At 41.5% G+C, this 13,678-nt stretch overlaps 1 protein-coding gene across 1 annotated transcript; it reads left to right on the forward strand.

Moving 5' to 3' along the window:
* The first annotated feature begins 704 nt into the window (after positions 1–704).
* Positions 705–10,451, forward strand: CSTF1 (cleavage stimulation factor subunit 1). The gene is made up of 5 exons (XM_006018187.3): positions 705–920; positions 3,502–3,779; positions 4,328–4,525; positions 7,298–7,688; positions 9,542–10,451. The coding sequence occupies exons 1-5, from the start codon at positions 752–754 to the stop codon at positions 9,799–9,801; spliced, it is 1,296 nt and encodes a 431-aa protein (XP_006018249.1). The 5' UTR covers positions 705–751; the 3' UTR covers positions 9,802–10,451.
* The last annotated feature ends 3,227 nt before the right edge of the window (positions 10,452–13,678 follow it).

The following is a 13,678-nucleotide window of genomic DNA, read 5'->3' on the forward strand; positions in this document are numbered from 1 at the left end:
GCGAGTCCCCCACGCCCCCTTCCCGCCCGCGCGGGCCACGGCGCCCCGGCCGGCTTCTGCCTCCGCTCCTGGCCCCGCGCCCGCCTCGTCCGCGGAGCGGGGTCCTGCCAGCACCGCGGCTGCAGACGGCGCCGCTGCTGCTCTCCTGGCCCTTGGCGGCCTTTGTCAGCCTCGCATCGCAGCCCCACGCAGGCTAGTGGCCCAGCGTGCTCCTCCGCTGTCACTGCAGTCGGGAACGACTTTGTCATCTCTTCTGGCACCTTGTTTTTTGGCCTCCACTTCGGGTTGCAAGCTGAGCAACTCTTCCCCCCCCCAGTACATATAACATCTTTTTTGCCCTCTACTTTTGATTGCAAGCTGAACATCTCTCCCTCTTTCCCCCAGTATATATAATACCTTTTTTGGCCTCTACTTTTGATTGCAAGCTGAACATCTCTCCCTCTTTCCCCCAGTATATATAATACCTTTTTTGCCCTCTACTTTTGATTGCAAGCTGAACATCTCTCCCTCTTTCCCCCAGTATATATAATACCTTTTTTGGCCTCTACTTTTGATTGCAAGCTGAACATCTCTCCCTCCCCCCCCCAATGCAATACCTTTTTAATTGACTTTATCTCCATTAAGGAACTTTGGAAAATGACATGCGGTTCACTTTTCTATGAAAGGCAACGCCAGTTCAGTCCAATTTTATTTTGTGATTTTTTTTTTTTTATCTTTTTTTCAGGCCCCTGCAAGGCAGTCCTTGCTCGCAATGTATAGAACAAAAGTGAGCTTGAAAGATCGTCAGCAATTGTATAAACTGATTATTAGTCAGCTGCTGTATGATGGATACATAAACATTGCCAATGGCCTGATAAATGAGATAAAACCACAGTCAGTCTGTGCACCCTCTGAGCAGCTGCTGCACTTAATTAAACTAGGTAAGCTGTAAATTTTAATGTCAATAAATGAGGAATTTTGAAATTCAACTTTGCTTACAGTGTAGGTACACAGTAGTCTCAGTCTCTCATGCAAAAATCACTCTTAATGATGCTCTGTTGTTAGTGTCATGGATGGCGTTGATCCTGCTTTGATTTAGGGTTTAGATTGGATGATTTTCCAGTGTCCTTCTATCCCTACATTTCTCTGGTTCTGTTGTGGATAGAAAATATTAAATGTAGGGCTTTCAAAAGCAGTTTGGGCTTTTGCCACATACAAGAATGCTTATCCAGTACCCTGAATGTTTTGAAAGCCTTCAGGATCATAATACATGGGTTCGCTGGATGTACCAGATCAGAGCAAAGCATGTGGTAATAAAGGTCATAGAAACTGACATAACCAGTTCCATATGAACAACATAAGCTGTACTCAGCCCACATCTCCTTGCAGAGAGTGGACAAACCATGTGTCCTGTTGTGTTTTGAAGGCTGGAAATGTAAACTGCTTTAAGGATTTTGGAAGACCGTGGGATCCAAAGGTCCAAGGCCACAAAAGAGGCAGCCCTGCCACTCCCTCTCTAATGACATACCTGCACCTAGACTACAGCATGGCATCAAAACAGCTGAACTATTCACATCCTAAAAGCAGCTTAGCCATAGCAGCATGGAGTTCCACATTGGTTAATTTACTGCAAAATGGTTAACTGTAGAGGTGCGCCGTTACATCAGTCCGATATCGGATTAGTACTGATATAAAGAAAACTGGCTGTATTGGAAATCGGCTCAATGTGGCCAATAATTTGGCCGATAAGTGCTCATGTACGTGCATAGCCGCAGCGCAGCACTCAGGCAGCGAGGAGCAGAGCTACTCGCAGCTGGTAAGTCTGATGTGGTGGAAGGGGCTTTGGGGGGGCAGATCAATGTCCCCGTGTGTGTGTCCATCCGTCCGTCCCCAGCATGGTGAGGGAGGGGGCAGACGGGGCACGGGCCAGAGCCACAGCTCCTCATGGTGGGGGGGAGGAGGGGATGGTTCCTGCCACTGCTTGCACCCCAGGAGGGCATGTGCCCCCGGATCTGTGCAGGGCAGGTGAGCTGTAGCTGCAGGCTCTTCTCCATGTGAGCTGGGCTCGGGGGTGGCTACAGAGGAGGGTAGCGTCCCATGCTCTGCCCTGGCTGGGCAGCACTTGGCCCTGCCCCCTCTCTCACCATGGGGGGGTGTTGATATTCCCCTGCCCCTTTCCTCCCCTCTACCACAACGGACTTACCAGCTGTATCAGAAATTGGATTGATATCAGCTGATATGCCTCCTTAATTTTAGCTATTGGTATTGGCCCAAAAAGTCTCTATCAGCGCATCCCTAGTTAACGGATTGAACTTCATCTTGTATACCTTGTGCTATATGTCACAGGAAGTATGTCTTGAGGAAGGGCAGGTAGGTCCTAAGTCACTTAGCGTCTGCTGGAATAGGGGCATTGCATACCCTAATGTTGCTCATCAGATCAGCATTCAAATCTGCTATAGTACAGCCTGTTTGACTGGACAAGACACAATGTGACAGTGTACAGCATAAACTTAATGTTTGGCAGCAGGCATTAAGCAATATCTGCATTGGAGTATGCAGCATAACAGAAATTTTTTTTTATAGAGATTGTGCTGTAGTAGGATCTAGAAGTCTCAACAAGGCAGTGACCATATTTTAAAAATAGCTTTGATCTGAAAGACTTTACCATTTTAATAAGCTAAGCAAAAAGGTCAGAGGTGAAAAAAACTAGGAAAGAGAGAGTAACTGATGTATCCAGATTTCAAACCAAATCAGTAGCAGAACCAGAAATAATCCAAGTCTGAGTCTCAGTCTACTATCTTGACCACTGAACCATACAGTTCTAGTTGTATCCAATTAAAAAAGTGTTAGCTTGTTCAGCCAGAAACTATAAACATGCACATCATGGTTATGCTGTCCTTTTCAGTGCTGAGTTGACTCTTGCCTTGCCAGTGTAGATGCATCTTGCAGGCAAAGAATCTGAAAAATGTGTGTCATGCATGGAGAGGATTAGCCATTCTTATCAGTGGTACTGCGTTATTGTGGGTCAATCTTGGTTCTCTTCACTGAGCCCCAAACAAACAGTTTTATAAATGTCTCTTCTTCAGTCTTTTCAAACATCAACTTATATGCAAGCAATATTTTTGTTTGAAAAGGTGACTATAGATGTAATCTTGGCTTCTTCATTGCATTGTGAATACTAAAGATTTTTTTTTTTTTTTAGATTATGTTAAGAGGTGTGGTTTTTCTAGTATACATCCTGTTATAAGTAATGGGGATGTAGTTAAAAGTGGCAGAGATGTGCTTTACATTTTACCAGTGTTTTAAAACTACCCCAGTGGTCATAACAAACTATTTTATCTCAGATTTGCTGATGTAACTGCATCTGTATTAGGAGCTTCTGCTGCCTGTGTTGAATAGGGATCACATCTTTGCATACTTTTGTCCAGCATCACTTTGTTGGCAGAAGAGTCTGTATTTTGTCCTGGCTGTGGTCAAACCTTTTGCAAGGATACTTGATATGTTTAATTTCTCTTCTTTCAGGAATGGAGAATGATGACAGTGCAGTTCAGTATGCTATTGGGCGCTCAGATACAGTAGCTCCAGGCACAGGAATTGACTTGGAATTTGATGCAGATGTACAGACTATGTCTCCTGAGGCTTCTGAATATGAGACCTGTTATGTCACATCTCATAAAGGGCCATGTCGTGTAGCTACCTACAGCAGGGATGGTCAGTTAATAGCTACAGGATCTGCTGATGCATCAATAAAAATTCTTGATACAGAGAGAATGTTGGCAAAAAGTGCCATGCCCATTGAGGTAATGTATTATTTGAATCATAAGTGATCAATGAACATTTAAAATGGTACATCCTTATTAAACTGTTTCATTAGCCTGGGATGCCAGTACTGGGAATGGTATATTTTTGTTTGAATGGAATCTGTGAGAACTAGTTGTAGTACATGCTCTTAATGTTACCCTGATCAAAATTAATGCAATTCTGTGATTTTAATTGGAGATGGTGCAGTATCATAATTCAGGGACACATAGTGACAAACTGACCCTTTGAATTGTATTGGCTTTTACATTTGATCTTGAACAAGTTGTTTACTCTTTTATATGGATCTGCTTGCTTCTCTGAAAAAAAAAATTGTCACTTAAAAGAATGATTAGTGACTGCCTTATGACAAAAAAACCCCCCATGTGCTTAACTTTTTTTTTTGGCAAATCAGTCAATTTATCCTCTATAAAAGAAGTATTTTTTTAGTATACCTATAGCTTTAAATTAAATATTTGACAGCAATTTGTTTCATTGTCAGAAGCATGCCGTCTTCTAGGCATCTAACTCATTTCAGTGTTCTTCATAGGTCATGATGAACGAGACAGCTCAGCAGAACATGGAGAATCATCCTGTTATTCGAACTCTTTATGATCATGTGGATGAGGTTACCTGTCTGGCTTTTCATCCAACAGAACAAATCCTAGCCTCCGGTTCAAGGGACTACACTCTCAAATTGTTTGACTATTCAAAACCTTCTGCAAAAAGAGCTTTCAAATATATCCAGGTGAGATGTTATAGCCCGAAAACATAAATCAAAAAAGGAGCTTGAAATCTTTCAGACAAACGAACAAAATGCACAATAGCAGTTAATTTAATATGTCTGTACGTGTAACTTCCAGACAGGCTCCTGTGATAAGGTAAATTAGGTAAATAACGTGTGCTTTTGCCTGACCAACTTGATTGCCTTCTTTGAGATGACTGGCTCTGTGGATGTGGGGAGAGCAGTGGATGTGATATGCCTTGACTTTAGCAAGGCTTTTGATACAGTCTCCCACTACATTCTTGCAGGCAAGCTAAGGGAGTACTGGACTGTACTGGTAGGTAGAAAAAAATGGACTGTATCGTGAATAAAAAAACTGTCTGGATTGTTGGGCTCAGAGGATAGTAACAAATGGCTCAGTGTGTAGTTGTCAGCCAATATCAAGTGGAGTGCCCCAGGGGTCAGTCCTGGGGTTGGTTTTATTCAATATCTTTATCAACAATCTGGAAGATGGGATGGATCACACCCTCAGCAAGTTTGGTAGATGACACCAAGCTGGGGAGAGCAGTAAATATGCTGGAGGGTAGAGGTAGGATTTGGAGAGACATTGACAGATTGGAGGATTGGAACAAAAGAAATCTCATGAGGCTCATTAAGGACAACTGCAGTCCTTCACTTAGACCAATCCCATGCACTGGTACAGGCTGGGGACTGACTGGCTAGGCAGCTGCTCTGCAGAAAAGGCCCTGGGGGTTACATTGGACAATAAGCTGTATATGAGCCAACAGTGTGCTCTTGTGAAGAAAGCTAATGGTATATTGGGCAGCGTTAGCGGGAGTATTGCCAGCAGATTGAGGGAAGCGATTTTTTTCCCCTCTTATTTGACACTGGTAAGGCCACATCTGAAGTACTCTGTCCAGTTTTGCACACCCCGCCCCCCCCCTCCCTCTGGCCCCCCACTACAGAAAGGATGTGGGCAAATTGGAGAGAATCCAGCAGAGGACAGTGAAAATGGTGTGGGAGCTGGGGGCACATGACTTCTGAGGAGAGGCTGAGGGAACTGGGCCCATTTAGTTTGGAGAAAAGAAGACAGAAGGGATATTTTAGTAGGGCTATGCAAGCTTCAGTCCCTGATTCGATTCAGTGGCTGAATCTCCGAATCCAAATCGAATCAGAGGACCCTTTAATCTCTCTGAGTCGAATCGGAACCCTCCAAATTGATTCAAACATATTCAGCAATTCAGACATAGCAGCAGCTTTAAATGTTTTTTCTACATACCTCTAGGTAGCAGGCGGCTCGTGAACACTGTGATGCTGGGGTGCACAGACTGTCCCACAGGAGTGCAGAGGGCTCCCCAGTGCACTTGGCAGCAGACCTGGAAGCAGACCAGAAGCACTTCTGGTCCGCTTCCAGGTCTGCCCGGGAGCATGCAGGGGGGCTCCCCTGCACTCCCCCCAGCTCAGTGACAGGTGCCTCCTGGGCCTGGTACTTCTGGTCCACTTCTGGGCTCACCATCAAGCACGTGGATGGCCCCCGCACACTCCTGTGGGATGCTCCATCCACCCCAGCATCACAGAGTTTACAAGCTGCGCTGGTACCTTGAGGTATGTAGAAAAAACATATAAAGCTATGTCTGTCTGAATTGCTGATTCTGCAAATCGGCATTGACTCTTCAGATTCGGATTTGACCAAATCAAATCAGGGACAGCGATCCAAATCAACTAATCGAATCACTGTCCCCAATTTGGGCCAAATCCGAATCAAATAGGGTCCACTTCGCACACCCCTATTTAATAGCAGCCTTCACCTACCTAAGGAGGATGGAGCTGGACTGTTCTCAGTCATGGCAGGGGACAGAACATGGAGCAACTGTCTCAAGTTGCAGCAAGAGAAGTTTAGGTTAGATATTAGGAAGAACTTTCGCGCAAGACTTTGCTTGGGATGATAATAGTTGGGAATGGTCCTGCTTTGAGCAAGACTATGTAAGATCCCTTCTAACCCTCATTTTTTTACGATTATGGTCTGTGAAAATCTAATGCTTGCCTGCCTGATTTTAAAAAAAAATAGTCTATTTTCAGAATCCGTAATTATTAGTTCCTGAGTTTCTAGCACACATTTTCTGGAACAGTTAAAGTTTTATTGTTTGTTTGGCTGAGAGTAGAGATTTCCTGACTGCCCCTTCAAATAAGCTTTGAAATCTTCTTCCCCACACTGCCCATGCAAATAAGATTTGAAAATTGATGTAGGGTTGCAAGTAAAGTTCTGGTGTTACTGGCCGCTTGCAGATGTTAAGAAAAGCCAAAAAACATGATTTACCAGAAGAAGCAGCACGTTACTTTGACCTGGCTCTGTATGATAGATCAGATGTTTCAGCAAGGCTTTTTGGCATTTGTATCTAAAGCCGATTCAATCAGCTATTACATAAAAGCACCAAAAAAGCTCCGCTGAAGTGCCCAAACTACACAGATGATGGGCAAGCTGGTTCAACTAACATGAAGCCCCTTCTGGGCATGTGCTGGGCTTGGCATGGGAGCACGCTGAGTTTAAAGCACCACTTTTTATTTATTTATTTATTTTAACATCTGCAAGCAGCCTAAATGTCATTGTCTTATGGGGAGGGTGGGGAGGAAGAGATTGGTCTTCATTTTTTCTGGCCTAATTATTGAACACTGACAAATCTGAATTATGTTTTGCTATTAAAAATATGTGTTTAATTCTAAATTGACAATCTAACAGCACGTCTTTTCCCTGGAATTTTTAGTATTTATATTAATTACGTATTTCTGATCAAACAGGAAGCAGAAATGTTACGCTCAATCTCTTTTCATCCTTCTGGAGACTTCATACTTGTTGGTACCCAGCACCCTACTTTACGGCTGTATGATATCAATACATTTCAGTGTTTTGTGTCATGTAATCCTCAAGATCAGCATACTGATGCTATATGCTCAGTTAACTACAATGCAAGTGCTAATATGTATGTGACAGGCAGCAAGGATGGTTGCATCAAATTATGGGATGGCGTTTCAAATCGATGTATCACTACTTTTGAGAAAGCACATGATGGAGCTGAAGTATGTTCTGCAATTTTTTCAAAAAATTCAAAGTACATCCTGTCAAGTGGAAAAGACTCTGTAGCTAAACTATGGGAAATATCCACAGGTCGAACACTGGTCAAATATACAGGTATGTGACCTATCTAGCAAAAAAATTGCTTCCTTGGCCATCAACTCATGATGACAAGTAATTCTTGATGAAATGCAAAACTTGTTACTATGTAGTCAGGAGACTGGTAGGCTTAATTTCCTTAAAATCTTGTGATACCCACCTTTTATTTCATAGACATTATAGACATTAGGGCTGGAAGGGACCTCAGAAGATCTTTGAGTCCATCCCCTTGAAACAGTAATTGCTAAAGTTAGTGAGAAACATTCTGTGAAGTTGAAATACTAGTGTTCTCTGAAGTGTCTGCTATTTTTCCATCACTAGTAACGTAAGGCACAACACTAGAAAGAAATCGCTTACTTCTCTTTTAGAGCCCTGGTCAACATCCTTTACCTGGTGAAATTAGAGAACTTCCTATCAGACCTGTTTTATGGTACAAATGTCTTACTACTCTGCTTCCCATAGCAAGAAAAGCAGCATCAAATATCATTCTCTAGTTGGCTAGAACTTTGAAACATCCACAAGTAGATTTTGCTGCAGCTGTGTAATATTAAGGAGAAATATTAAGGCAGTCCAATCTGTTAACAAAGTGACACATTCAGTCTACAAAAAGACACCCCCTCAGGTAAATTAAGCGAATGTTTGTGTTGCAGTCTTATTCAAGGTAGAAATGTAGTGCTGTTCTTCAACCAGCAGGGTGCAGCAAAAGCCTAAGTAAAGAGCTACAAATGTTCAGAAAATGCTGCTGCTATTGTTGATTAAAGTAGTAATGATTGGAAATTTTCTACAAGAAAGCTAAACTTGTTTTGTCATTTGTGAGTAATAGCATATCTAGGGTGTTGTGAGGTTTCTTTGTTGTTTCTCCTCTTTCAGAATCTATTTATCAACGATGTGTTCTTAAAGGGTTTTTTCCACCAGTACTTCTGAGTACTAAATAGAAGTGCATTTGTTGTGAGCAATCTGCTTATGAACATTCTGGCTTGGCTGAGTGACATAATTAGTGACTAGTTTTTAAGCCCTTCCCTCTTATACAGACCCTTCCACAAAGTACATAAAGGAGTTTTCTTCTGTAGGATTACATTCCTGAAACTTTTTTTTCCAAGGTGTTTTCCAAAGAGGGAACTGTTTGGAATGTAGTGGTAATGGTTAGTACTGCTATTAGTAGCTAGGGTGGCTAGTATTCAAGATCATTTGCATCAAGCAGGAAGTTTGGTACCCTAATAGGCCTCTGTGCCTCCTGAGTAGAGACTGCCAGCTGTGCCTAATAATATATAAATGGCTTCACTTTGATTTCCAAATCCATATCTCTTTGTAAGTCAAGGGATTGGAATGATGATGTCCAGAAGCATAATTATGTAGCTACTGAGAAGAAATGTCCTCAGTATCATTTTGTACTACCTCCACTTCAGATTTGTCTGTAGTCTGCTGATCTCTGTTCAGTGCTAGTTTTAGTGATCCAGTTCTTTACTTGGACTTCACTATTGTGTTTGGGCATCAAAGTTCATTGGCTTTGGTTATGTAGTCAAGCAGCTCCCCTTCCTTCTTTATGTTGATTGTTTTATATTTAAAAGTCTACACAACTTAAATGTTTTTTGCCTTAGTAAAAGAATCATTCTTAAGACTGTGAGATGCATTGTTTCCCTTACTGAAAAAATGGTAAATGGTAGAACAGAAAGCTGATGGTGGGTGGAGAAATTCAACAGCCCAGTTTTTTAAGTCGTCCTCTAAATTAATGGTCCTTGTAGGTGAATCTTAGTAATTAATATTTGAAGAGATGTACTTTCTTAACCTCTGAAAACCTGCCCTCAAAGTGAAACTATTTAGGTTGATGTTTCAATTAAACCTTCAATGAACACTTTCACTGCTTTTACCAGGAGCCGGTTTGAGTGGACGACAGGTGCATAGAACACAAGCAGTTTTCAACCACACGGAAGACTATGTTTTACTTCCTGATGAAAGGACCATAAGTCTCTGCTGCTGGGACTCAAGAACTGCTGAACGGAGGAACCTTCTTTCATTGGGTCATAACAGCATTGTTCGCTGTATTGTTCATTCTCCTACCAATCCTGGTTTCATGACATGCAGTGATGACTACAGAGCTCGATTTTGGTATCGAAGATCAACCACAGATTAAAGACAATGTTTCATAAAACGGTGCTTATCCAGATTCGTTATACCATCTTGTACTGATTGTACTGCCAAAAGTTTGGAGCCGTGCTGGTTCTGTGCTTCACGTCTCACATGTGATGGAAAAAGATGAAAATGCTCAGGCTTAGTTTTCCCGTGCCTGCTGTTTTTTGTGGGATTTTTACAGAAGTGATGCCACACTAATTTTAAGTCATCTTTACCATTTTTCCTCAAATAAAATTAATTCTCCAAGGACACTTTTAAAACATTTTTTATGTCTAAATTTTGGGGGGTTGGGGGAACAGGTGCGAGTGAATCCTGTTCAGTCTGGGTAGAATGAGCCAGTTTTGCTCTGGATTGGGCTCGTGCAATCCTACAGAAATCCATCTTTTAGAATGGATTGCACTAGAATTCAGCAGAATTTGGCCAAATATTTTAATGAGGTCTGAAGCCATCTTTCAGTTCTGATTCATGCTTTGTACAGGCAGATGTCTGTTTTATATCTTTTTATTGTGAGTTTTTTTTTAAAAGGTCAAATGACCTTCCAGCTCTGAGCCAGAATCCTGTGCCATAAGAACTTGACTTTCACTTTTAAATCTTTTTAGTTGAATTCAACAAAATGTACTTTTTTTTTTTTTTTTTAGTTCTTATATTAAAGCTCAGACTTGAAATCTTTGTCTTTCATCTGAATTTCTTAATGGGGCCCTTAGACCACTGAAAGGTGTTTTATAGCTCTTTTACCCATAAACATTTTTATGTAAGTATGACCTGAGAAAGCAGTGTGACTGTCAAAGCAAATGAAGGTAAGAAAAACAATACTTATTTGCAGATATGCAGAATACCAACTTGACAAAGTAATCAAGGGTGGTGGGGAGTATTACTATGTGTATGTGTATATGCATATACATGAATGTATATAAAATGTAGGGTCACTCAAAAAGTATTTCTTTTAAATATAAGTTTCTAAATCCAGCAGCTAATAAGACCGTATGCCTGTATCCTAATTTGCAACATGTGCAAAAGATACTTGGTGTCATACAAGCTGTAATTTAGACTAGGCAGACTGAAGGAAGTCCTCCTAATGTCATTGCATCATCTACAGCTGAGGCTAAGCATCCCTCTACAGTGAAGTTCAAGGCCTGGTTTACAGTGGTTGTGGAATGGAGAGAATACTTAAGGATATGTGACATAAGAGTCTCCAGGCCAAGGAGACATGCTGAGAGCTGCTGTAAGAGATCTAGATAGCTGCTGAGGAGAGCAAGTTTGGAGTGAGAACTAGTAAGACAAATTAGCTGGTAAGTGCTTATCTTAAGGCTAGCTTCTTGACAGACCCTCAAATGGAATCTCTGGACTTAATTAAGGAGAAAAACCCACTTCTATTTGCAAAAGGAAGTAAACATTGGCATGCAGAAGGTGGAAAATTCTGTTTTTAAAGTGGTAATGGCATCTAGGAAATCAGAAGGATATTAAGAACTTGTGTACACTGCATCAGCAGCATCCCCCAGCTGAGCATGCCCTGCATATACCCACTCATGCTGGTACTCTCCCAATCTTAGAAATACATTGTTAAGACCCCCCAGAGGCATACTGCTGCAGCTATTTTCAAGAACTTGGTCTTTGAGCTTGGGAGAAGATGCTGGTGAGCCCTGGATCAGCTTCACCCACTGTAGTGGGGAGCAAGTGGGCAGGGCATGTTCAGGGGTGCACTCGCATGTAGAAGACATGTCCAAGTCACCTTCAGAATGAGGCTTTATGGTCTCAGTCCAAGGATCCATAATCCATATGTTGATAGTCAACACCACAGCTATGGGTTATGTCAACAGGCAAGAGAGATGGAGGTTGGATCTTGAAGAGGCTATATAGCATTTTGGAATTGATGTTTCAAAACCAAATTGGGCTGTTGGCTCTGCACATTTTTGGTCTTCAAAACAACATGGTAGATCAACTCAGCAGGTAGTTCTCCAATGCTCAGGAGTAATCTACAGCAACACAGAGTTATACAGAACTTTTTTTCTCACCAGTGGGGACTCCCAGAAATACACCTGTTTTGCCACAGACCAAAGCAATGGTATCAGACATTTTGCTTCAGAGGTGGTGCAAGCTCCAGCTTCCTTTTTTCACCCTTCAATGTCAGATTGCCTGTTCATCAAGCAACATGATACTGAGGCCCTGAGAACAAGATAGGAGGTAGAAGGGATTGATAACTGCTTCTTGTGGCTCTTTCATGTGACAGCATTTTGACAGACCTCTTGCACATCTCTATCTCTGCTCAACTAATACAGAACAGCAGGCTCCTTGCCATAATTTTGTTACCTTTAATTTTACTGGCTGGATGAGCTAAAACACTTGTATATATTTGCTAGGAGCTTTAGGCATGTAAGAATCCAAGTCTGCTACCCAGTGGAGCTTAAAGTCTAATGCAGCAAAGAATTTTGGGACAAATGCTTTATATTAAATCATGATAAAACTTGGTGCGTTTGGCTGACATCTCTCAAGTGCCATGCAAGCTCTTGTGGTACTAGATAAATTCTAGCAATGTTAGCTCTGTTACTCTTATATCAAAGCTTCTAAAATAGGAACCACAGGAACAAAGCAGAAGGGTGGTTTAGTGAGTGTGGTTACTTGCCCTCATTCGACAACAAACAGATTAAGGAAACAGCTAGTCCTGCAGGTTTTGTCCGTCTTAGAAGCTATAACGGTTTGAAGTTTTTTCTCCCTTTTTTGCCCCCTTTTTAATCTTATCTGTTGTCACAGGAACTGTCTTTCATTGGAACTTTTTGTATGACTTTCTAAATACCTCTGAAACAACAGTTGTCAGACACTTGAGAAATAGTTCCTGACACACTGTGACTCTGCAAAACTTGAAGAATCTATGACACTGTGGTAGTAAATAAATACTCCAAGTGATGGTGTTAGCTGCTGACAACTATGGATAAAAATACCGGAATCAACACAGCTGCAAAGGTAGGTCCATGTTGTTTGAGGACACAAAACAATGTTAGGGGCTGGAGTACGTGTGATTATTTTCTAAGCTCAAAATTACCCTTGTTATAAGGGTGTTTTTTGTATTTTTACCTACACGTTGTAGAAGATTTCTTTTTTAGGATACTTGGGTGTCTGAAGGGGGGCTGGATTTCTGCTGTTTGGAGAGACGGTTGTCCCTGGGTGAAAGGGGTCTGAAAAAATTTCCACTTGGACAGAATTGTAAATAAAAGGAAACCTGAAGATTCTTTTAAGTAGTAATGACACGGACGAAAATGAACTAACCCATACTTTTACCTTCAAGGTATCATCTATCTCTTTACCAGTTCTTAATAATACTTGATACATGATTAATGCCCCAGTGAACTTTAATGGCTATTAACTAAATTGTCTGCATGATGTGTAAAGTAGACAAGTCATTTCCCTTTTTTATAAGCAAGCTTCAACAAATAAAAAGGTTAAAATGCTATATATTAATGAATGAAATATATAAGTATTTTAGGGTAGAAAACCTGCTTGTGTGTATTGGATGGCTTACTGCATACAGTTGTAGATCAAGCAGCTAGGGTATTTATCTTTACTCAGTCGTTGATCTTGATGGTTAATATCAATAAATATGGAGTCTATTTTGCCAACTGGGCATTTGCATTCCCTTTTTCTTCCTTAAACCTCCCAAGGGAAGATATGTGGACCATTTGTTTTCCTGCCAAAGGCTGTAGAAATAAGACGATAATGGGTTCCTGTTGTGTTCCTTCTCCATAGCTCTGTGAATCTTAAAATATTTTGCCAAGTGGCTCTGCTTCAGCTGGAGAAGTCCAACAACCCTCCTCTCTCCCTTCCTATATTAGGTGTGTTCAGAGCACCACCACACATTGGCTTCTTTGTAGGATGCAGGTAGGTCC

Source organism: Alligator sinensis, unplaced genomic scaffold, assembly GCF_000455745.1.
Source record: "Alligator sinensis unplaced genomic scaffold, ASM45574v1 scaffold115_1, whole genome shotgun sequence".
In the NCBI taxonomy this organism is placed as follows: domain Eukaryota; kingdom Metazoa; phylum Chordata; order Crocodylia; family Alligatoridae; genus Alligator; species Alligator sinensis.